The 25,352-nt window shown below is 38.4% G+C and overlaps 1 protein-coding gene across 3 annotated transcripts in view; it reads right to left on the minus strand.

Moving 5' to 3' along the window:
• DOK6 (docking protein 6) overlaps positions 1-22,296 on the minus strand; it is a 280,839-nt gene extending 258,543 nt beyond the window's left edge. For all 3 annotated transcript variants that reach the window (XR_012659151.1, XR_012659150.1, XM_075084596.1), the window contains exon 1: positions 22,148-22,296. Coding sequence is in view for 1 of the 3 variants with exons in the window: in XM_075084596.1 (XP_074940697.1) it covers positions 22,148-22,213 (66 nt within the window). In the remaining 2 variants the exon portion in view is untranslated. The remainder of the gene's footprint in view (positions 1-22,147) is intronic.
• Between the last annotated feature and the right edge of the window lie 3,056 nt (positions 22,297-25,352).

Here is a 25,352-nt window from a genome sequence, read left to right on the forward strand (position 1 = left end):
AATCAGCATCTTCCTTCTTTTATTGGGATCTGGCTCTAAGCCACCAATATATTCTATCATTCCACAGGAAACTTCTCTACAGAAGACTTGAGAAAACTGCAGAAATATGCAAGAAGGAAGCTTCTGTCATAGTACATACTAGAATAATTTCAAATCAGTACAACACCTTGTTATTGCAGTGATTGACTACTCAAGAAATGCTGGAGATAGGTGAAGTCTTCACTATGTGGCTATGTGCAGCCTCCTAAGACAAGCTGCAGGCACACATCTTGGAGAACTTTTCACATCAATTAAATTGCATTTGACAATTTGTCTAAAGTAATTTTGATGAAACGAAAAATATTCATTTACTCTATTCCTGCTCCTCTCTCCTCTCTCTCATGATCTAGATGCACACCTATTACACTAAGTAACTTGACAGTTTAGGCAAAAATATTTTATCTGAAACATCAGGCATGACTGTTCATATACTTCTTCTAGTGAGACTCCATTATTCATGGAGGTACTTTTTCTTTTGTTTACCTTTGCAACAAGAAACTATTATTTTTGTTTAACTCAATTACAACATTTAGTTGTCCTCAATGTCAAATATTGTCCCTCAGCTACTAAATTATTTAAGCTTTAGTTAGAAAATAAATTATAACAATTGAAAGAAGTATTCATTTAATACATCAGAATTTCATTCAGGTATGAAAAGACACAGACTTTGTGATAAAAGGATAAAAGTGCTTTTATATTCACAAGTGTAAATGCACGCTCAGTTAGGCAACAACCTTTCCAACAACTGTTACCAATAAAGAGAAATACTCAGCTAATTCACCTTAAATTAAGATACCATGAAATCTGCCTAGCAAATTAATTTAAGAGGGAGGACTACAAAGATAAACAGACTTATGCAGTGTTTGAACTTGTATGCAAAATGCTGTATGTTTTGAGTAAGTCTGCACTTACACACCTTCTCAAAACTTACACAGGCTGGGCTTTTAATGTTGCATTCAATCAACCTCCTGCTTGCTTTCTCATCAGTGTAGCATCATTGCATAAACACACAGTAAAAAAAAAAAGAAATACATAGTGAATTTTGCCGAGCAGCCACATTAGCTCCAAGAGAGTAAACAAAGCGAGGTATCCAGTGGACAGACACCAATTCTGAATTCTGTAAGTAAGAATTTTACTCTTATCACATTTCTGTGCTTACAAATAAAGACCTTGGCATTCTTTTGCTCTGTATGGGTTGCCTTCTCACTCTGCACTTAGCTTAGCATCAGTCCCCCTTGCTGGAAGCTCCTTATTCAGTTTTAGTCTAATACTGATGACTGTTACTAAAAAGGCAGGTAGAAAAGTGACAGAAAGTTACAGAAAGAAATGTAGCAAGAAATAAGAACACAGAGCTTGAAAAAGATTACTCTCAGCAGTGATGGAGACCAGAGTCACACAGCAGCAAATCAACCGCTGAAACTTCCTGGGTGCCATCAAGGTCCCTATAGGTTTGAACAGAGAAACCAGTTACCAGAAAGCTGGCCAAAGACAGGAAACACATTTGAACTCTAACACTGCTGAGAAAGCAGCTTGTGAAAGTTTCCCAAGGACTGATAAGCTCTAGAGACTGACCGTCCTGTTGAGACTGCAAGAGCTGATACACTCGAGACACTGACTGCCTGTCGGAAGGACAAGGCCATGGGCACACGTAAACATCAGCAACAGGTTGTACAACTTGGATCCTATGCAAGAAGGCAGTGGCTGGTACATGCAGACAAAGACTACAGCATCATTTGCAGACCTGATGAGAGAAAGGGCCCCCTGAAGGTCTTCCTAAACACCTACCTAGAAGCCCCTGGCATGCCAGCATAGCCCTCGGCCTCTGGGTAAACAGCCACATTGGCTTCCCACCACTCCTCCTGCAAACTAACTACAAGCAAGCACGTGAGTAAACTGTGTGAGCAAATAAGTAAACATGTTGTTTGAAATGTTATCTGTTATTAATAATGGCTTGATTTACTTAATAATAATAGCTTAATGAACAAAAGTTGTCCTAAGCAATATTGGTTGTGATTTGTGAATCCTCTGAACTAGGTCTTCCACTAGGGAAAAGGGAATTTACAACACCGACGAAGAGCTAGTATGATGGCTGTTTGTGGAGATGAAAACAAAAAGAAGCACGATCTTAATCGGCTACAGTTTTCCAGGTCTCCAGTAGAGAAGATATTAGCCAAGTGCAAAGCCTGAACAGTGTATTGGCATTCACTGAACTCAAGGAAAATGGTCATGCTGCCAAATGTAATTTTCCCAGCTGCCAGTAAGGCTTGGTAAGTCCAGAGTCCTGTGACCTTGGACAGAAATTAAACTCTTGCAGACACAAGGGTAGATTTCCACCAGAGAAAAGGGTGAAGAACAGAGGTAAAATAAAAGGATATTATGTTGACAGAAGCTGCTTTTGTAGGGCAGACAAAAGCACGAAAGTAATTTTTCAGAGTTTTGATTACTTGAATTGAAATAAGCTGCTGACTCAACAGCACTGGCAGCAGATGCATAAGACGGAAGAAGGTTCAGAGAGTTTGAGAAAGTAAAACACAAAGAGAAGCTGCTTAGTTTCTATTATTCACCGCAGATGGCTGTTGCATTATCTTAGTGTAGGTAGAAAAGAGCCAACCAAAATGTGAAACTAAAATATAAACCTATCTTCCTTACTCTTTCCCTTTTATATCTATCCTGGCCACATATGATTAGCAATCCTGAACTGGATGATCCCAGGCTTGCTTTATCTCCTTTGAAAACAAGAACTGACATCATGCATTTAACTATGTTTTCAAATATGACTGGTCAATTGCCTGAAAATTCACAATTCAGTTTTTTTCCAGTCACAGTGATAATACAGTATTAACCACCACAGCTACAAGAACGTAAATTTAAAAGGCAGATCTAGCCAAAGATTCAAAATCTAAACCACTGTATTGCAACATATGTGCGCAGCTCATGTATTATTGCACTTGTACGTGACACTATAATGTGCAATTAAACAGCCTTACAATAGGAAATCAGCTGGGTCTTTTTCTCCTGCAGTAATATCCCTACTACACAAACCTAGTGAGTACTGTGGGCTAAAACTCCTATTATAACAATCATAGCAATGCTAGAAACCATGAGCTGCAATTTTAGCTACAAAAGTTATATTCCTTTATTTCTCATTTAGAAAATGTTTGCCATTAAATTGACTGTTCTAAAGTCTCCTTCATTTGCTCATCCTAACTGTTTACTTCTGTTTCAGAAGACTCATATCTCTATTCTGCTTGTCCAGGACTGTCTCAAATCTTTCTCCTGAGCAGCAATAATGTATTGTGAAAGTGAGTGAATCAAGTTAATAGCTGCGCTCACTGCATTTATGATGCATCAAAGAGCCGTAAGAGGAAAATGCAACTCTGGAGACAAACTGTTTCTTCATTTTAGCTCTCTCTTTCCTTTTTTTCTTCCCTTTTTTTTTTTTGTCTTTTTATTTTTGCTTCCTAGATTGCATCTGCATCCACAGAAAATTTGGTGGAATTCTCTTGGCGTAATAGTTCTGCTTGATTAACTCACATCCGATATCTGCCCTAAAACTGTACATGATAGAAATGAATACAAGTTATCAAAGATTCTGTTTGCTTTACCAAATGCCAGCAACAAATAATATACACCGGACAAACATTCAAATGAAAATGTTTTAAAGGAATTGAGGAATCAACTGAAATTAAAATATGAATATATATGAAAATATGGATAAAAATATCAACTGTTTCTTTGTTCCTAAACCTTTTAGTAGTATTATTATTATAAAGAGATTATACTGTTTAGCTTCTTGCTTTTCAAAGCAGGAAATTGTTCTTTTTGTTCGAAGATATTTTGCTGTGAACACATTCAAAGGGAGTATGAGCTGACCCAGCACATGGCTTAGTCAATCACACGAGTGCAACACTTAAGTGCAATTAGTACCTGAATATCTACATCAGATACATTATCCATGCCCTTTCTTCCTAATTTATATGGAAAAATTTAAAAAAAAAAATAATATGCTACAAAGAGCCTCCTTCATCTGCAAACACCTTTCCTACCTAGTCAAGTCACCCAAATGCCCTGAATCAAATGCAGCCACCATGACCATAACATGTTAGTGGCTTGGCAGAGCCATCTAGAGCCATCTACTGATTAAAGAGAAGAAAGGAATAATAGTGCATTATTTCCTTCATCATTGATTTCAGATTAGGCAAAAAGCAAATATAAAAGGAGCGTATCATTACTGAAAAAGGTAATTTTCAGTTTGAAATTTGTTAACTCCTGGTAAACTAAATAAAAGTTCTGGACAGCAAAGCATAACAATCGGCTGAATTTTAGACTAATACCTTGGCTCTTTCAGATCTTCAGAGTAATTTGTTTAGTCAAAGGAGGTCTTGCAGCTAAAAGAATTTTTTTACATGCTCTTAAGATTCACAAAGGTTGCAACATCACAAGGCTTTGGGTAAAATGGGAGACAGTTTGGTCTAGTGCATTTAGCACTTTCTGATTGGTGCTTCAAGCCTTAATAAGAATTTTCTGTCTCATGTAAAAATAATGTTTTGATTTTCACACAGTAGTGCTCTTTTTAAAATACAAAATAATAGAATGAGCAATTAATAATGTGCATTATTCCACATTTTTAATGCATTTTTAAATAAAAATTGCATATTTCAGAAGTTTGATTTGCTAGTAATGCAAAATATTGGTTATTTTTTTTTATGGACAATTACTGTAAGCTAATATACACTATGGGAAGATAAAAACAAATAATACTTTGTGCTTCTAAAACCTTGTTCTCCACATTTTAATTCTGTATCACTACTTAAAAAATAAGGGGAGGAAGGTCTCCAAGAAAAGAAGAATTGGAATAGGAGATAAAACATAAACTTACATTACCATTAAAGGTAAAGCACTATACAGTAGAGTCATCTTGTATGTGACTTACTTCATAAAGTTCATGCAAAAAGATGTGATTTTAAAATTACTGGTAGAATATTAACCTTAGAACTATAAACATAATATTGTGAACACACACACATTCAGATTAAATGGTTAGGAAATGCAAGAATGAGTATTTCTACAACAGCGTTACCTAGGTAAAGAACAGAGTAGTTTGTTTTCCAGTTTGTCTTATTAAAAACTTGTTTCATATTTTTTGTTTCACACTTCAGTGAAGTGAATGGAAAAGGCAGAGGAAAGAGTTCATGATTTTGCTATCACTACTATTTGACTGAAGACCCTTTCCTATGTTAACAGAGCAGATATATGTATTCTGATAACTGTTTCTCGGCAACAGGAAAGGAAGTAACTTTCTTCTTTTCTTTAACCTCAATGAATTATGCAGATAGAGAGTTAAAGGGACAATGGACATGTGGCACTGCAAATTATTTCGTATTTTCTGTAAGTTTTCTTGGAAATATCTTGTTCAAATTTCAATAAAATCAACAGCATTTAGGTACATTTTGCTGCATCTGTGGGTAACAGAACAATACTAGATAATACATTCTGAATCACATTGCTTATATAAAAAAATGCTACCCATTCTGTGGATAACCACACAAGTTCGCCAAATAGTTTGGTAAGAAGGTCATTCTTGTGAGCTAGACTTGCAAATCTCTGAGATTTTTAAAAGCAGAGAGAGTTACAGACATTCTTGACTTGGAGGACATCACTCGTGTATGTAGGTCAGTTTTGTTTAACAATGACCTTGCTGATGAAAGTCTTGTTTTGCTCCTTCTCAGCCTTTCAAGGCTAGAACTACCCAACATTACGAACAACTACAGAGGATGCAGAGCACTAAAGAAACTCAAAACTGACCACTTGTCTGTATTTTAAAAAGCTGTCCTGTTATATATCTAATGCACTATGTAACACAACTTAGAACATTTTACACTATCATAGATGCGTACGGAGTTACAACTTACTGAATACAGTTTGAACCACAATTGGTCTAAGGGGCACAGAAAATTTAAAAACAAAGCAGATTAATTGAAATAGAAATACTTAGTATTTTTAATTACTGTATGTTTGACATAATTTCCATTTAAACTGCAGAGAAATTTACTATAATACTAATTACTATTAGTCATCTTAGTACACTTGATGAGCATGCTTCATTTCCCATCTTCTGAGAATTAATAAATAAATATTGGAGTAAAGCACTGTTCTAAGGTACTTCAGCTATCTGCTCTTCTATACACATTCAGTTATGTAGATTAATATACATTTAATGAACTGTGAGATGACATATACGGCTTACAGAATATACTCAGGATACAGTATGTTCAGTAACAAAATGAAATAGATCTTAATCATTGGCAAGCACAAAATCTTTTTGAATATAGAGATGTGTATTTTTCAAACATGAAGACAAAACCTCATTTAGAGTTCACAGCAGCATCTGTTTTTCTCTCAGCTAGTATCTTACATTTTCCTCTGCTCTAAGCTATGCATCCAGTATATGAAAAACATGCTAATACACAGAAAACTGGCACTTCCAGAGTGATATGGTAAGTACAAAACACATTTCCATTCATTTTTCCTTTCAGCTTTTGGGACATAAACAGCTATACAACTACACTGCTTGGTATTTTTATTACTACTATATAAACTCAACTACAGATAACGATTTTAAGTTAGAGTTCAAAAATGAAACAGCAGGCTAGTAACTTAAAAAGTTACTATATTACACTGTAATAATACTGCATTAAAAATAAACATATGAGGATATCACAGTTCAAGAACTGAACTTTTTAACATTTAAATGCAATGGTTGGTCCTCCATTAATTTGGCAGACAGTGAAGCTTTTGTGATATTCAGACACCTGAATGAAATGACAGCTCAGTGAATACATTTTGACATTAAACCTAAATTTTAATATTAGGAGGATACTACTACTACAGCTACTGACGTAGGTTATCTTTGGCTGCTGGGAACAATTGGCATTTCTTCTTTTATATACTCAGTTCAATCCCAGATCTCCTGTCCTTCTCCAGGACACAAAAAGTTGGTATTTAAGAGTCATATAAACCAGTGAGGTGAACATCCAGCTATCACTACAGGTACTTATTTCAGTACCAGCTGCATAACATATAACTCAGAAATTATTTTCCTGCTCTTCTGCTCAAAGGAAGGCATTTCATTAGCCTGAAAGGGGAAATCTAATGATGCCACGAGTTGAAATACTTCATCGTCATTTGGTGCTACAGAAAAGCCTGCTGTTTGTCCTCACACTCTTCACGCAAGTGTGACTGTTTCTCTCTAGTTAACAAATTTTAGCTTGCATTAAACCTTATCAGTAAACATGGCAGTACTGCAAAATCAGCAATTAAGGCCTCAATAGCTTCCACCAATTAGAGCTGTTGCGTGCCAAGAGCTACAGCAGAGACAGATTGTGCGCCGGGTTTATTAACTCATTCTTTTTGCAGTGGAACAGCTAACTGCCTCTCTTCTGGCCACATTAAAGTAGGTATGGTTGTTTTACAGTGACATATGCCTCTGCTTTAAAAAAACAAAACAAACCCCACAGAAGGCTGTGGATTTTTCACGTGGGAGCTTTCACATCTATACCAAAGTGACTACTGCCTCCGCAAGTGAAGCGCAATCTACACATTGCTTTACCTGTTGCTATACCGACAGCACTTCTTTTATGGGTTTCAGTTTTGAACCATCTAAACCTAACTGTTTTTCCACCTCTGTCTGTACCTTCACCCCCTATCAGTGCTTTCCCTGAACCCAACAAAACTGTACAATACAAGGGACTTTATTCACACCAGTGACCGTTTCTTCATCAGTTTTGGGGGAGGAGGAAACTGTGACAATCAAGCTTTAGAAATCCATTTGCATAGACAGGATAGGCAGAAATGGATGACAAATTTAGAAGGAAAGCAATATTTCAGTGAAAAAAATAACATGAGATTTTGAAGGATAGCTTTAACATTTCAGATGTTAGAGTGTAAGCTCTTTCAGGCAGGGACCATGATGCTGTCAGGCATTTCTATTCTCCCCAGCACAGTTCGACAGTGATTAATTTGCACTGCAGCACTAGAAATCATGAACAATTATAAGCTGCGGTCTTCCACAGTGCTGCATATCTTCAGCACCTCTTTTTTATTTAAATGCAGGTAAAGAAGCAGAAAATACATTATGAAATAAAATACATTATGAAAGTCAGATTTCCTTCAGCAAGAGAATATATGTAAGTCTGAAAGTTAGAAAATGCCATTCACTGCATCTGTCAGGATAACTAGAATGCAATATTAACAGCAATTCACATAACAGAGTGCATTTAATATGATCATTAATATTTCAGACTGATTTTGAAACAGAAGAAAAAAGGAGAAACCAAGATGCATATGTAACAAAATTTATATTTCATGAACCTTAATTGCTGTAACTAGGGCACAGGGATTAAAGGCCTATGCCTAAGGCATCTGGTCCTGAGGACAAAACATTACACAAGCATTTCAATTTCTGGTTTCAGAAACTAAGTTTTTTAACCCTCCTGACTCTGAAAAAAAGCTGAACCATGAAATCTGAACAAATCCCATTTATGAGAGATATACTGCTAAAATTACCTATCTCCCTAGAAAAAGAGTTTTGAAAATGAGGGACTGCTCTATTCAGATTAGTTATTAATACAATTTTCTGAGATTCATTGAACTTTAAGAAACTGCTGTAACAAAGGATTGAATGAAACTTCATCAAAACTTTCACAGCTATGGTGAGCCCTGTGGCTGGCATGTAACACCTATAAACACATACACTTCCACAGATATTTGCACAATCAAGGGCAGATTTGGCCCTCTTTAGCACACATCTTTCCTCTATATTTGTATCTGAATTCATTGTGAGCCTAACTTACTGATACCGGTAATTAGGTATTACTAGCTGAGCTTTTTCCATTTTCACTATTTCAGTCATGACCATCCTAAGAGCTATGCAGGCAGCTATGCTTTGCTTTATAGCTCTCTAAAGTTGGCTTCAAAGGGTAGCAAGTAGCTTTCAAAGCCCCTGGTTTAACTCAGTTCATCTACTGTACATTAGGCTCAGCCACGCGCATCAGTGAGAGCACAGCTGTGACACTACTGTGGGTTAGCTCAGGTCAATGAAAATCAGTATCATTTACAACTTTTTACATTTTCCTGACATATACTGAAGGAGGCTGTATTTCATATGCTTTTGTACTGACAAGTAGATATTTGGCCCATTAGCTCAACCCTTTTTAATTGGTACAAGTAAATCAATTAAGTATATTAGGAAGCATGTGTGTGTTTAAACGACAACAGGTATTTACTCTGTCTAGTAATTTCCAGTTACAGTAAGGAAAAGTGTGAATTTTGCTATCAGAAGATCAATTATTTATCTAAGGCTGGTCTAGTGTATGTTTCAGGTATGACAGAGGTGGTGGGGGGGGAAGGATTCTGAAGAATTGAACATGGCATCATCTCACTACAGTTTCAATTTATTCAATTTTGTTCAGATCGCAGTTCAGGAGAGATTCACCTTGAATATTTCTTTTTAGGAGAAATGACTATAAGCCACAGAATAACATTATACAGAAACACAACAGAAACAACAGAGTTATTTGTTCAGACGTGGGGGGAAAAAAAAAAAAAGATTCTAGGCAAAAATTATTTTCTGACATCAAGAGCTCTGGAAAATACACCTCCAAAAACATTTTTAAATTTATTTAACCTCTGGGTTCTCTTAGGAAATAAAATGCATTATTGCATGATCATGTCAAAATCACATCAAAAATATTTACAAATAACATTTACTTTTCTATTTTCTTCTTCAGTTCAAAAAAAAACCCCAAAGCAATACAGCTAAACATTATAGGTATATTCTGGTACAAAAGCTGCTAGAGTAACTCTTGTCCTCAAATAAGTACAGTATGAGGCCCACCAGTACAAACTTTCCACTCGTTGCCCATAAATCTCATCTAACTCTATTCCATGGCTTCTCCACAGAGTCCTCCTTATGGTTCGAAAACCAAAGCCGCACAATGAGACATTCAGACACCTAACTCTGATAGTTTAACCAATGTCCTCCACTGGCTGCTAAGCTGTTATCATTAGCTACAGCTCCCGTTCACGATTTGTAAGCACTGTCTTCATCCCAAATGATTACAAAGTATTTGAAAACAGTCATCTCTAATGATCCTCTACAGGCAATCAGACCTAATTCTTCAAAATAACCTGAATCTTCTGAAATGGTCGTGACCCAGCAATACCCTGCTTGGCTTCTGGGTCTTGAGCAAGTCCTGTACCATGCAACTGCTTATATTCTAGAAACACAGCCTTTGCATTAACATATCTACTCTACCTTTAAAAATCTGCAGTCTTCTTTTAGTAAGAACTGTAGGACCATAAATATAATTCTATTCCTGTTTTTCTGCAATGACATCAGAATAGAGCAGTCTGCTTCTTTTCTTTTGCTCCTAATTCCTTCTGCTGTATTTTTAATACATCTTACACCATTAATGGGAATAACTGCTCTCAGAGATTCTGTTCCAATAGCAGTTAGATCTTAGAATTTTTTACTTTGATTTTTGTAAATCTCACTTTCACTAACTCACACCAGCAAAAATTTATGTGCAAATGTAGATTTACTGCTGAGAAACTTATTGCCTGTTGCGCACCTTCTTCCTGCAAAAATTTTTGTTCTTGTGACTTGCCAGAAGCAATTAAAAATGTACCTACACAGAACAATGAGATCTAATGAAAGGAACGGTTACATACACCAGAAACAGCTGATCTAGTTCACCTACAGGTTTGCACTTACAGCAAAAAGTAGGATATTTGCCTATTTTTAACATTTCAATTTCTCTTATTCTTCTTTAGGATGGGTCTACATTAGAATTTTCATTATTTAAAAAATGTAAAACTCAGAATTATTCAATGATTGGAAAAATGTAACATGATGAAGAAACTGGGTTTGTTTAAATACATTACTACCTAAGTGTGTTGACACTACATAAGCTTAAAGAGTATATTCAAGCAACACATATCATATTAGTAAAGGCTACCTCGTATCCCTTCAACCTTTTGCTCTGAGCTATTACCTACTGAAGAGAATACAGATCTTTCGGTGATTTTGAAAGGCTGCAGGAAAAGGGGTTTTTTTGTTTGTTTTGGTTTTTGTTTGTTTGTTAATTAAAGGCAAACCAGTACCCTGACAATACTGGCTGTTACAAATCTTCTGGAAAGGCTCATGTTAGCATTACTCTTCTGGACAAACCATAACATCCTTTCCAATAAATGTTTCTGTTGTGCTTTCTTATTGCACGTATTGTGTAGATATATTTCCTCAAGAAACAATGCATTTTGGCATCTCTAGGCTCTGCAAGTGGACTCAACTGATTTCATCCTACAACCTGCACAAAGTCCCACAGACCTTCCTCTATGGGATCATGCAAACACATACTCCCCATGCTGAGCTCCAAGGTATTAATGGGTAAAACACACAACCTAAGGCTCAGTATTAGTATTACTTAGCAGAAAGCTTCACATAAGCCTAGACAGTAAGGGTTTTCCAAATTGTTTCGTGGAAGAATATACCTTTTATAAAATTTGGAGCTGAGAAAACTGATGTCTTCTCAAAATCTCACCAGTGATATGCTGGAAAGGAAAAAGATGTAGTAACACCTCTAACCCTTCCCTCCCCTGTATAATAAGGTTGTTGCACTGTGTGACATGCAGTTGACAAATATGGCTAATTTCTGCATGTCTGCAGTCAGACATTTACATCCACAGTTGCAGACCAGTAACCTTAGCAGTTACGAGATTGCCTCATGGACCACATTGAGCTCTCAGAATTGTTCTGCCAGTTAAGATGTGAATAAGCGTACCTTTAACATTTTCAATTATATCTACTTTTAAAAATGAAACCATTCAAGACACTAGATTTTGTGCTACAATTGTGGCTCAAGTAAAGCAAGAGAGACATAAGTTCCATCAAAGCGATCAGCTTCACACTTCCTGCCTTTCTATCAGTGGTACCCATTTCTACAATGAAAACTAATGAGCAATCATTTCTATCAGTAAGATCAGGGCAGGGGGAAGCAAAATGTTTACTTTCTTTACATGTAAAAATTCAAAAAACTCAGATACCTGAACAAATCCTGACAGTAACTTTTTAGTTACAGTCTCTTTAGACATTTCACTGAAGAATTCAATGAAATGTATCTTCCAACCAAAAGCAATAGTCCTCATACAACATTAAAATAGGGTGACCCTGCCTGAGCAGGGAGGTGGGACCAGGTGACCTCCAGAGATCCCTTCCAACCTCAACTATTCCATGGTTCTGTGACTCAAACTATTCAAAACAGATTCTGAATTATTCCAATATTTTCTGTACAGTGGTAGTATCTAATAACAGTTTTGACTATGATCAGTGGTAGCCAACCACTAATATCTAAAAAGAGAATTTATCAAGAGTTTAGAGTTGAAGCAGACAAAATAAAGAGGTGGATGAAAAGAGATTATACTCATTTTACAGACAGAAAACTTAAGCTCAGAAAGCCTGTTTTCCATTTGCACTAACAGCATTCTTCACTAGGCTGGCAGTATAAGGGGCCTTAATGCAGCTTTAAATTTAATTTATGTAGTGTACAGTGGGCTTAGTATAATTGAGAACAAGGCTGGAATGAATCAAAGTGCTCAAGATTACAAAATACATCTCTGAAAAAGACTAAAATTTAACTCTTCTCATATACAGTCCAACTTGAAAGCACAAAGATTTCTGTCCTGTTAGAAAGAGGGTATTTCATTAATAGTGCAAAAAGCTCCATAAACCTTACTGTAGTTTAAGAAAAAAGGACTACAGAAAAAAAAAAATCAGTAAAATATCTTTTATTTTACTACTCTTCTTGTTACAACTATGGACAACTAACCTTCTAGCTTTGTCGATAGGACGCTGCTGTTCTTTTATATACATATATATACACACACATATATAAATGTTTTCCTCTTGAAAGGCAAAAAGCAGCATTACATTTCTCCTCACAAAAAGTTTTTCTTTGTGTATTTGTATCTTTGTAAGCCTCAGACTTTTTAGGATTATCAACAACAGTTTACATGGCTGGAGTTCAAAATACTGAAACTTTGAGAGTACTAATACCTAGCATCAAATACTTCAATACTCAGAAGTCAAGAAATTTATTCTCAGATACGAAACTTAAGCCATCCCAGGTGAATAGTCCCAATCTCTCTCAGTCAGTAGGTAAATACTGTGCAACTTAAAAGCAAGAATCACTACTATACGGGTAGACAATATAACTAATGTAGTATTTAGCCTTGCACAATTGATGCAGAAAGTGACGTTCATTAAGAATGATATCATATGAGGAGATGAGGACCTTCAGTGCCTGCTACAGAACTCAAGAGAGATCTGAATGCGTTTAGCAACTGAAAGGACCACACACTGAACGGCTCTAGCTTGCCTTCGTTGTGCCAAAAAATCCCTGCTCTTTTTCTGTTCTTGCATGGAAACACTGCATCCTGCTGAAGTGTTCATGGGAACAGTTGAAAAGTATAGTTTCAAGAAGAAAAATAATTACCATCCAGAGAAAGTATCACTTTTCTTACTGTATCAACAAAAATTACTTTCATCAGCAAAACAATTTTAATTGAAAGTACCTTATTATCATACTAACCTAGCGATTAATAATTTAGTATATCTACTTCAGTTAAAATGGAAGTTTTATCCAGTCTTAGTTAAGCCACATGTTTTATTTTTTCACATTCTCTCTTCGCATTTGAACTAGATAATACATTTACTGCATCAGGTAATTACTTTATCAAAGACTGCATTCTCTACAAGTAGTCAGATAAATAAGAGCAAAAAAATAAAAGCAATTATAATAAATATAATTTATATTTATCATAATAATGCCTAAAGGACAACCACAAATGTAGTCTCCTCTTTCTAGGCACTGTACCAAGCAATAATTACGACTACGCCTTCAAAAAACCCTTTTTTATTATTATTTTGTACAACTTCACATATTCTTTCATCTTTGTGGGAAAATTAAATGTTTGTGTGAGAAAAGAGAATACACCAATTTACTCTGAGGGTAGAGGATGCCAGAGCAACAGTGTCTAAAAAAGTATTCCAAGGACAAAGAACAGAATTAGAAGTATCATGAACTTCCTGCTCAAAAACATCCCTAATTTGTTCCTACAGTAGTGAAAAACTTTTGATAGTAAACTTTGCTATTAATTCTTTTTGCAATAAACAGGTAGGAGTAACACACCGAAGAGCTCTTCCTCCGGTTGGTAGGTAGTGCACAACATTTTTCCCCAGATCTAGTCAATACTGTGTGTTTCTAATTCCTTGCTGACGTGTTAATGAATTCAACCTCTCCAAAGTTCAGTCCAGATAAGCTGGAGACGATGAGGGCCAGTCTGGGAGCTGAACAACAAAAAGAAATAAGATCAATCTTTTTTAAAAGATTTACACGCTTTCATTAATTATCTTCCTAATTTACGTGCATCTGAAGTGACCAGTAATTCCTCCACGGCTCCATTTGCACGGTCTTGTAGCTTCTCAGCATGATGGCAATGACATGTTTCACACGGTACAATTGTTAAAAACCTGCAAAATTGTTTTGTGGTGTTCACAGAAAGGAAGTATATTTCATCTGTACCTTATAGATTGCTTTATTTTTTTCCTTAATTTCTAAGTAGAATTCAATACTAACATTCATCTTCAAAACTCTTCACAGCTTTAGTCCCAGCTTTCTGAACACGACTCTGCCTGTCCTAGTCAGAAGGAGTACTCCTGGAGTCAGCAGACCCAGCGCTAGCTGCACTAAGCAATCACGCAAATCATCTTCGCAGACATGATGCATAGGTATGTATTCTGAATAGCAAAAAAATATTAATATAAAGCATTTATGTGAGACAAAAGTGTTGATAGTTACAGCAAGCCCTACTATCCCACAAGTCTTCTTTATAAGCACGCTATTTTGTCCTACTGTGCACAAGATTTCTCAACAAGATTAAAAAATTTCTTTATTTCTGTTGATCTTACTAAAGAAATTTCACAGTATTTAGAGTTGAAATATGTACTTTATCTGGAGAAAAGTTTTCAACAAAACGATGATTAATTACACTAATACACCAATACCTTTTTGATTCTTAGAGCTGCATTGCGATTTGAAGAGATTAAAAACATAAAATGCAGCACAATGTTTACATTTCTTTTAAATATAACAGCTCTGAATGGCTACAGTATACGGGAAAGTACCCACATTTTGGTTCACCAACACATTATTAATTTAAAGAACAGTGAGGGATATGAATCAGCATTCATACATATTAAAGTATTTTCCACCTTCAAAAAAGAGAATATTTTACATTGCTTGCTATGGCTGCATACGAATATATTAACTATATAATAACATTTATGAAAAGCTGTTCAACTAGCAGATCTTTTACACTACCTAAAAAAAAAAATACAAACTTTCCAGGGTAATGTAGACCCAAACCCCTTTATTTATCTTACAAAAAAAAAAAAGAGCATTTCATAGCACGCTTTGTTTAGAAATTTCTCATTAGTACCTATCTAAAATGTATTCTCTATTCATAGCCATATATATAAATGTATAACTAAGAACCGATTCACATATGCTGTTGCCTGAATATGTTGTTGCCAGGCAACTGCTATAAAGCATTTTGCTCTGCTTGCAAAAATCTGAATGAATGATTCAAGGCAAGATTATTTCTAAAAAACTAGGAAGAAAACTCACTACTCGAACGACATGAATATTTCCTTGTGTATTTCAAGGACTCACAAAGAATGTTCATTCCATAATTACCTATTTGAGAAAGGACAACTCCTTTCAGTAGGACTTGAAGGGCATTGTACAACAAGGAAATTCATGTTCTGTGCATGCAGCTAATGTTCCTGCCTGGACTCCGAACCAAAGCCACCGAAGTTAACGGGTTCCTTTAAATTGACTTCAGGGTCTTTTCATCAGGTCTTTAATGTCCATTGTAGGAGAAAAATGACAGACTCCTAAATGAAAAACCAAAAGGCCATCACCTCACAGGAGGTACAAATAAACTCTCAACAGAATCTTACCACCTCGCGATATGCAAGTGAAAGAGGTCAAGTCTACAAACACTTCTTTGTGTAACCATCACACAGCTAAGGTACAATCTCATTGAGGCTAATGATATTACACAAAAGAGTGAAAACAGAAGCATCCATAATCCACTGATAACGTGGATGGGATATGCTATCTGCAAAAGAGAAACTATTTGTCCCTTTAAAATAAGTGCCATCCGTTACAAAATTAATAGACCTTTGGCTATCAGACCTCTTGAGAATTAAGAGATGTTAAAGCACATCAAGAAAATCAACTGGGAAACAGAGCAACTCCAAAATGCCTAATACAAGCCTGACTCACAAGTTTTTTTAAACACAAACATGAGCATAAAAAATTGTTGGACTTTTTGTCCTTGTTTACAATGACTGCAATATATTTCTCTGTTTCCTGCACAATATGCTTAATCAATAAGAACTGTTCAAAACCTCAAAATTATTGTTCTTTCCATAACAACCAAATTGGAAATCCATATATTTTCCATTTAATTCTGCAAATCCATTCATGTAACTGTAGCAAGAAAGTACTGAAAGCAGTAATTATTGGTATTTTAAATCATACTTTCAGTATTAAGTAGTAAATGTGACTAGATTCTTTAATGGATGACAGTGAAATCCTTTAAATTCCATATCTCAGGTTATCTAGAACTAGCATGAAAAGGAGCTCCTTTACCTGAAGGGAATGTGGCACCTAAATCCTGTCAGTCTGAAGCTTTATTAAAATTAAAACAAATTTATTACAGATAGGAATTAAGTTTTTAAAGTTTCATTTGAATAATTTTCATGCTCTGAGATGTAATTCATAGTTGAGGTCATCCATCAGGATGCAGTTATAAACGGCTATTTCGGTGCTTTCAAACAGGCTGAGCAAATTTCCCATAGATAATAATCTATGAATATAATCTATGCATAATCTATGAATTATTATCATAGATAATAATCTACCATATCCCATAGAAAACAATCTATGAAAATACATCCATTCCAGGCTGCGCTATTTGCTCGGGCTTCTTCATTTGTTTGTTCCTTAGAATATGCTACGGCAACTCAAAGCAACAGAAGAACCTTGACTCTGCCCTCTGTGTTCATCATAACCCACTTGCAAAGCCACTGCCATTAATCAGTGTAATCTCAAACTCAGCACATTTTGCAGAACCTTGAATATATACACAATACCAATTAAATGTTAGGATTTTGTAAGACACATACTGCACTTTTTCAAGAGGAACCAAACTTGCAGCAAGAGGTTCATATTCATATCATTGCTACGCCTGACCGATTGAAGACAGGGTTAACCGCAGAAGGAGAAATGCTATGTTCACTTCCAGAAAAGGTACCTGTAATGATCTAAAAGTATGGTTAAAAATAAGGGGTTTTACACGGTAAAACTTTTCATTTGGTGACTAAGAGCAACCTGTTATTTATTACTGAATCAAGACTGACTGGCAGGTACAATTTTCTCTTTGGATAGCAGTATTAGAGTATAAACTGAACCACTTAGGAAATAATTCTACTCAGTATGTGGAAACACATAAAAAAAAAAAAATCTGTATTTATTCACCAACTGAGTGAAAATTTCTGTTAGATAGAATTCTTTTCTTTTGTTCTGTGGCCAAGGCATGCCAAAAAAAAAAAAAAACAAAAACAAAAAGACAAAAACAAACAAACAAAAAGATTATGACTTCCAAGACTGACATGGGTCAAAACAAGACTATCAAAGTGACGCAATTTTCGGTTTTAATTAGACTTCCTAATGTGACATCGAATTGTTTTTCTTCTTAGAAACAGCACTTCAGCAAGGCATGAAATCCTCACAGCTTAGTTTATTGGGAGGCAACAAAGGGACTCAATCTGCTACAAGAAAGTTTCAGCCTATGAGCACAGCCAGCACAGTATAAAATTGTGTCATATGAATTTTAATGCAACACAAGAATGAAAGATTCCAGAAGAACAAAGGCAGCACAGTCCTGTTCCATGCTACACAAATGACCTATTCTGATCTAAACAGCACACCACATTACAATCAAATTTATTTCAAAGGAGGGTTGCACAGGTCAAATGTAATGGCTGCAAGAATGAGGTATTTCCTTTATGTATTATTAGAGAAAAGCAAAGTATCAAACAGCACAGGAATGCCATAGCACTGAAAAGAATGGCATATTTAGGCTGCAGGGAAACAGATTTTTAAAAGATGTTCTAACTGCAGTTATCCTCACTGACTACAGCTTCTAAGTTTCAAAGATACTTGCGATACCTCAATGAAGACATCATGTATACATTTGAGATTGTCTACTACATAAGCTTTAATATACATTTAAAGTTTCAAGGCACCTTAGAAATGTTTTATATACAGCTCATGCTTAACAAAAGGTAAGGAGACGGGCTAATTGGTCTAACTGGCTGGATATTTCTTCGTGGCCTGACACCTCCGTGGCAGAAAGCATGATCTTCTCAATGGAGGCAGATGTCCGATTCCAACAACAGAGGCAAGCTGACTATCCAACCCTACATCGAAAGAAGCTACTTTAACAAAATAAAGGTATCAGAACAATGGGTCTACCTGAAAACACTGGACTGTCAGAAAATATACAGAAGTGCATTAAGATGTAAACCCAATGGCAGACAAGCAGTTGATAATTATAGTGAAATAAAGGCAAAAAAAAGTCTGGCTGATCAGGTATCACTGAACAAAAAGCAAGGGCAAATTCTCACATCACTTCTTGGCATGTATTCCCATCAAGACATAGACCTCCTCTTTGACTTCCGATATCCTTTCTGACCAGAATCACTTACTGATGGCAAAACAGCTCTAGTCTTGACTGCTTGGTTCAGAATGGATGTTCGTCTGTCCTCCGTGACTGGAAACAGCACTCATGCATACAATAAATCCAATTTACTTGTATGTGGGGAGTGGGTAGAGAGGGTAACAAGTACTTAAAGCAAGGTATAGCCACAGTAAGTCAGAGGTAAACGTGTGATACCTTGTAAAAATACCATTCAGAAAGTTTCTGTTTTACGAAATACAAAATCAATAAAGGGAGTCAATCAGAAGACAACTTATGACTTGAGTTTTTGAAAACTAAATTCTACCAGAAAGTCCACACCAAGTCAAAAGTTGGTGGTTTGGGTTTGTTGGGGTTTTTTTAATAAAATGAAATATACTATCTGATTTTGTGCTATGGTATTATGTCACTCAGTTTTACCTGAAACTTCACAGGCTGCATTATATTGAAGTAGGTTCTATTTGATCCCCAGCCAGGGCACCCTCAGTCACAAAACAAGACAGAATAAAAGCTGCACTAGAAGAATTTCCATAATGAGCTGGATACCAGCCTAAAGGTTAGAATTAGTGTTATTGCCCAAGTCTAGCACTAAAATTGGTTTTAGTCACCTCGGCTCTCCAAGTTCTAATCACTCTACTTTTCAGGAGAAAACAAAATACTCAAAGAATGTAAAATATTATGACACCTCCCACCCCCACAAAAAATCAGTACCTTCCAGTGTATAAGAATGAAACATATCCAGCAAGAGATACAATTATGTTTACATATTTCAAAGTTATCTTAGCGTTAGTTTCCAGAACCCATAACTCTCTTCCCTCCTTTCTGTATTTTTTGGAGGTTAAAAATATTCGTTTGTTAACAGACATTTATATCCCTGAGAACTGATGTATTCACCTACATTATGACAGCTCTAGTGTAATTCATTAAGGTTTGGACTTGGAGATAGACATAAAGGGAAAAAAAGCAAACCTTTAACATTTCACTTGGTGAATAAAAATTGCATTAATTTGGAAATTCAGCCACCAGAATCCAATTAGCTATGGATATATACGCACATATTCATAGTTTTCAACCATCTCATATCATTTGAATTTTGAAGCTCTTTCTATAAAATATAATCCATTTTACATTGTATTCAATAGATTTATTCAGATGTGCATCCCTATATGTCATATTTAAGCTTATACTACCACCTGCCTGAGGCTGTGTAGTCTGAATTGTCACCCACACACACCTCTTCAGTAGGAGAAAATCCTCCATAGACACAGTTTGAACTGTTTCACTTCTGCTTAATGTGGAAGTATGATAATCATTCTTACCATGAATAATATCCACTCAAAAAAAAAATGCAGTTATACATCCCCCCAAAAAAATCAGATTAATGTCTTCCAAACAATATATTCAAGCTACTTAAGATATGCTGCAATGAAATATCACTGTCTTCATAATTTCATTTTCACAAGGCAGAAAGTATTATCCAAGATTAATATGAACTCTACATTCATTGCATATATGCTACAAACATATGTATATAAAAGTAATCGCATATATGGAGATAGGCATATACATAATTTCACACTTAAAGGACTCTGAAATACCTTCAAGTACAGATTTGCAAATCAAATAGATTAACTCTGCCTCCAACTACCAACATCAAGGTGATGTGATACCATCATCCCACTGCTTTGTGTTGGGCCCATCTAATAACATTGCTAAGCTAGGAAAAAACTGATGAGCAAAGGTTAAGCAGAGGGCTCCAGAAACAAACTAAGGCTTAGAAATTCCTTCTTCAGACTGACTAATGCTTGACTGATGCATGCAGTGACTCTGGGGTTGCAGAATCATTAAGATCATCCATTCTCTTTGGATTTACACCATCTCTCAAACAGTTGGAGTTGGTGCTATTAAAGGATTCGGACCAAACTCTCAGTGCTCTTTTGGAATTACCATGCCTGCCAAGGCAGCAAAGTGCTCCAAAGGTCAATTTATGATTAGTCTCCCACCATCCTGCACACTGTGTCTGCAAGCAAAGCACAGCATCCGGGGGGAAGTGAGAAGGGGGGAGGAGAAGGAGGAGATAAATATTAGCCCTGTGATAAGCTCGCGGAGCCTGACTTGGAGGAGGGTAGATTTCACATGGCCCCTGCTCCGTTGGGTTTTGAGGGAAGCAGCGGGGAGGCTGCCCACCTTCCTGGAGGGGGAGCACGTAGGGACTCTGCACTTTTCTGCACACGCAGAGAAAAAAATACCAAGGTGAACCCAGGAAGAACCCCAGCCCTCCTCCCAGCCAGGTTTAGCCTCCAGCCCTCAGGGACCCTGGTCTTCTGGGATTACTGGCAACATCAGTAGCTGTCCAAGCCAGCAGAGGCCTTAGGGCTTTCAGCTCCCCTGAGCCTTCTCCTTCTGACACAAAGGGTGGGAGAAAGCCCAAACTGGTAAGTCCCGGGAGCAGCTGAAGTTTAGGAAATCCTGGCCCCTGCACGCACTCTGCTTCAGCTTCCCTGCCTTCTCAAGGCTTACTGTTCCCCACCAGGGAAAGTGCCCACGGCCAATCTGATAACACGGTGTTATCTTCGGCCTCGCAGAGCATCCCGGGCCAACTCAGCTCAGAGGACGCCTCCCCCCCCACTTTTCTGTTACTAGCGGACTGCTCTGGTACCAGCCTCCAACATTTTCAGACCTTGCCCTGATTGAAGACATCCCTTTCCCAAAACGGGAGAGGGAGGGAGGGAGAGAGGGAGGGAGGGAGAGAGGGAGGGAGGGAGAGAGGGAGGGAGAAGCTGTGCACAAAGTTTTCGCAGACCCTGCCTGCGCCTGCCTCCCCCGACCCGAGCCCCTGCCGGAGGCAGCAAGGCGAAGGGCAGGCGCGGGAGGGACGCCCGAGGGGGTGTCTGCCCCGGCCCGGCTGCGGGGCTCGGGGAGGACGGGGCGAAGCCTCCCGCGGACGATGTCCCTGGAAGGCGCTCGCTAAGAAAGCGGAGAGGAGCGGCGCCTTCCCGGAGAGGGAGAGGGCAGAAGCCGGCTCCCTCCGAGGCGCAGTGGCAGCGCATCCCCACCGACCCCTGCGGAGAAGGGAGCGAAGTCCGAGCAGCGGCGGCAGCAGGTCGCCGCGCCCCGCTCTGGCGGCCCCGGCCCGGGCACCGCCGCCCCCCCGGCCGGCAGGGCGGCCGCCCGCGCCTCGCCCCCACCCCCGGCAGGGCCGGCGAAGGGAGAGCTCACTCACCCCCAGCTTCCTGCTGCGGATTTTCACGTAGCCCTGCTTGACTATATCGTTAAAGTTGGAGGCCATGGCCAGCGCTGCCTGCTTCCTCCCCTCCGTGCCCGGAGTCGTCGTCGTCCTCCTCCGCCGCCGCCGCCGCCGCCGCCGCCGCCGCCTCCTCCTCCTCCTCCTCTTCCTCCTCCCCCGGGCCCTCCCGGGTGCCGCCGGCCGCCGACTCCCGAAGCGCCTCTGGCATCCAGGCAGCGGCAGGCGCCGCGCTCCGCTCCACTCCCCCCGCTCGGCTCCGCGCCGCCTGGGGGCCGGGTGGCGGCCGCCGGCCCCTCGCGTCCCCCGCGCCGCCGCCCTGATCGCCGGCCCCGCTCCGCACCGCTCCGCTCCGGCCGGCGGCGGCCCCGCGGCTGCCCGCGCCTACAGCCGGGGAGGCGGGCGGGGCGGCGGGCGGAGCGGAGCGGGGGCACCGCCCCCGGCGCCGCGGCCGCGGAGCCCGCCCCCAGCGCCGGCCCTGCCCGCCGCCGGGGGCCGCGGCCGCCCGGGCGGAGGGCGCGGGGAGGCGCCGCCGGGCTCCCGAGCCCGGAGAGGGCCGACCCCGCCGCCCCGGGCATGCGGCAGGGCCGAGGCCGGACGCTGTCCTCGGCCTTGGCGATGTTGCCCGCTGTTGCCCGGGCTGTCGGATCGCCGGGGCCGCGGCACCCCGCGCCTGGGCGGCAGATCCCTTCGGAAGCGCGGCCCCGGAGGGCATCTTTCCGCCGGTGTGTTCGGGAAGGCGCCGAGACCCCCAACGCCAGACATTGAAACACCGTGTCGGTACAACTCCCTCAGCGAAACAAACATCTAAACTACAAAAGTAAAAAAAAACAGAGGCTCAAGTCCACCTGAAGTTGAAAAATGGGGTGTCACACATAGGCTTTCTGTGCCCTTGGCAGCGATGACCATGCCTTTGATGAATTACACTGCTCCTTGAGGTGGACCCTGCAAAAAGAACGACTTTTGAAAAACACATAATGTTTAGAAGAGATCAGGAGGAAAAAAGAAATGGAATTGCTTGTGTTTGCTGTAGCTATGTGCAAAACAGGCACGGGTAAGAATGAATCTAAAGTGCTTGAGAAAGAAAAACTACGAACGTATGGGATTGACGAGAGTGCATTACTATAAAAATGTACTTCGTAAACACTTTCAGTTGAAAAAGTTCGATTTTTATGATAAGCTTAATAAAAGCTTCATAAGATTTTTTCCTCGGTATCTACTTTCTACCGCACCATTGCCCTGAAGTTTTATGTGTCAGGAATTTGCAGCATACAGTGTGCTACAGGGGCAATGAAACGTAATTCTGCAGTTGAAAGTTTGTCAGATTTATTTCAGATTTTCAAAAGCAATACACGATATTCTTAGCAAATGGATAATGAAGTTTGTTATAACTTGGTCATTTTTGCATATCCAACCTTCAGCGAATTAGACTTTCTCTGTAAAACTCTTCTGAACATCTAGAGATTAATCTTGCAGCAAATAGGAAAGATACAATCTCGAAAATCGATTACAGTGCTTGGGTGATGGCATTATAAAGAAAAGTTCCGTAACTTCACTCTGTATTACTATATAGGGGAAATGGGAGATAAAAGAGAAATCTTGATGTTTCTGATTTTCAGAACATTTTACTGTGCTGAAAGTATTTTCACTAGCCCACCATAAACCACGTATAGAAACCCATTTAAAAAAAAAACAAACACAAACAAACAAAAAACAACCCAGAATCTTAATATTATGATCTAAAACCTCTTGCATCTTCATTGACTTCTGTTGGCTTTACATCCAAGTCTAACAAGTGTGAAAATTATCATACTAGGCCAATAAAATTCTCTTTCCGCAGAATAACCCTTATTATTTTATTTTTTCAGATTTTTTTTTTTTGCCATAGTCAATTAGCAAATGGTGAAGCAGATGGAAGTTTACCTGTCCTTTCATTTTCTAGCAACTTGATTCCCAATTATATGAACTTTGGAACATCTGCTAGGAGTAAGATTCTGCATTATTTTTATCCAAGCAAAAACTTCTATATAGTTCAGCAATTGTTGATAAAAGATATGATCATAAAAAGGAATAGAGAAAAATAGTTAGCCTATATACAGTTGTGGCTTCCTAGGTATTTCTAGTGAAATGTCAAAAGGTTATTGTAGGTTTGAATATCTACTTTGGGCAGAATATGACTTCTTCCTTAATTTCCGAAGGATATGTCAAATCAGAATGTTGTGTGATTTTAGAGAGAAAACTGGGATACGCCTACAAGACAATTCTTTCAAGACACCTTACAACATATTAAACATTAACTTTGTTCAAAATGAGACTAGCGATTGACTGAAGTACAGAAAGCTCTTGAAGGATCAAAAAGGAAAGGAACATTTCCTTTCAGTTGCCAACCAGAAAAGTACATAATCCTATTCAATTAACTGACAAAAAGACATTTCCCTTACAGATTAACCCTGAAAGATTTGTGAGTTTGTAGACTTGGTTTCACATACAGTCTCTGCCCCCTTTCTCACCACCTCTCAGCTACACAAAAATTGACTTGTAGGATCTGAGAAACATTCTGTGTGTCCTCAAATGGAGATAGAAATGATGTTATGATTTATTTTTTTTTTTAAAGGCTGTGCTGTATATCATGCAAAAGGGGCAGCAGCTTCAGAACATACAGCATTCCTGGACATTTTTTAGTTTTTCAGTCTCTGCAGTAAGAGGTAGCAATACAGCAGAACTTGTGTGTCACCTCCCTGACATGCACGTCTTGTTGTCAGAACTCTACTGTTTGGAAAATTTCCTGGCAGTGAAATTGAAGAAGGGGTCATATTTCCAAAGCTAATCAGCCATTTCTCCTTGAGTATATTACTTTATTGTATAACATGCATGGAAAATGGGTTTGATGGTATAGATAATCATATCTCTATTAGTAATTTTCAACAGATTTTCCCAAATTATCTATTATTGTTCTTGTATTTTTCTTTAGAATCCATGTATGAATTACATTATTATTATTTATTTTATGACAATAAAAATGTAATAAGAGATAAGCAAAATATGTGTAAAATACAAAGCATTTTCATTCTACATTCTACAGAGCATAAACTAGCCAGCCTGAGCTTATAAGATGATTGGCCTGGTATTTATTTTCCGCTGCTTTGGATAGCACCAGTCAGAATGATCAAACATTCATTTGCAT

The sequence above is a fragment of the Phalacrocorax aristotelis genome, chromosome 2, assembly GCF_949628215.1.
Source record: "Phalacrocorax aristotelis chromosome 2, bGulAri2.1, whole genome shotgun sequence".
Lineage (NCBI taxonomy): Eukaryota > Metazoa > Chordata > Aves > Suliformes > Phalacrocoracidae > Phalacrocorax > Phalacrocorax aristotelis.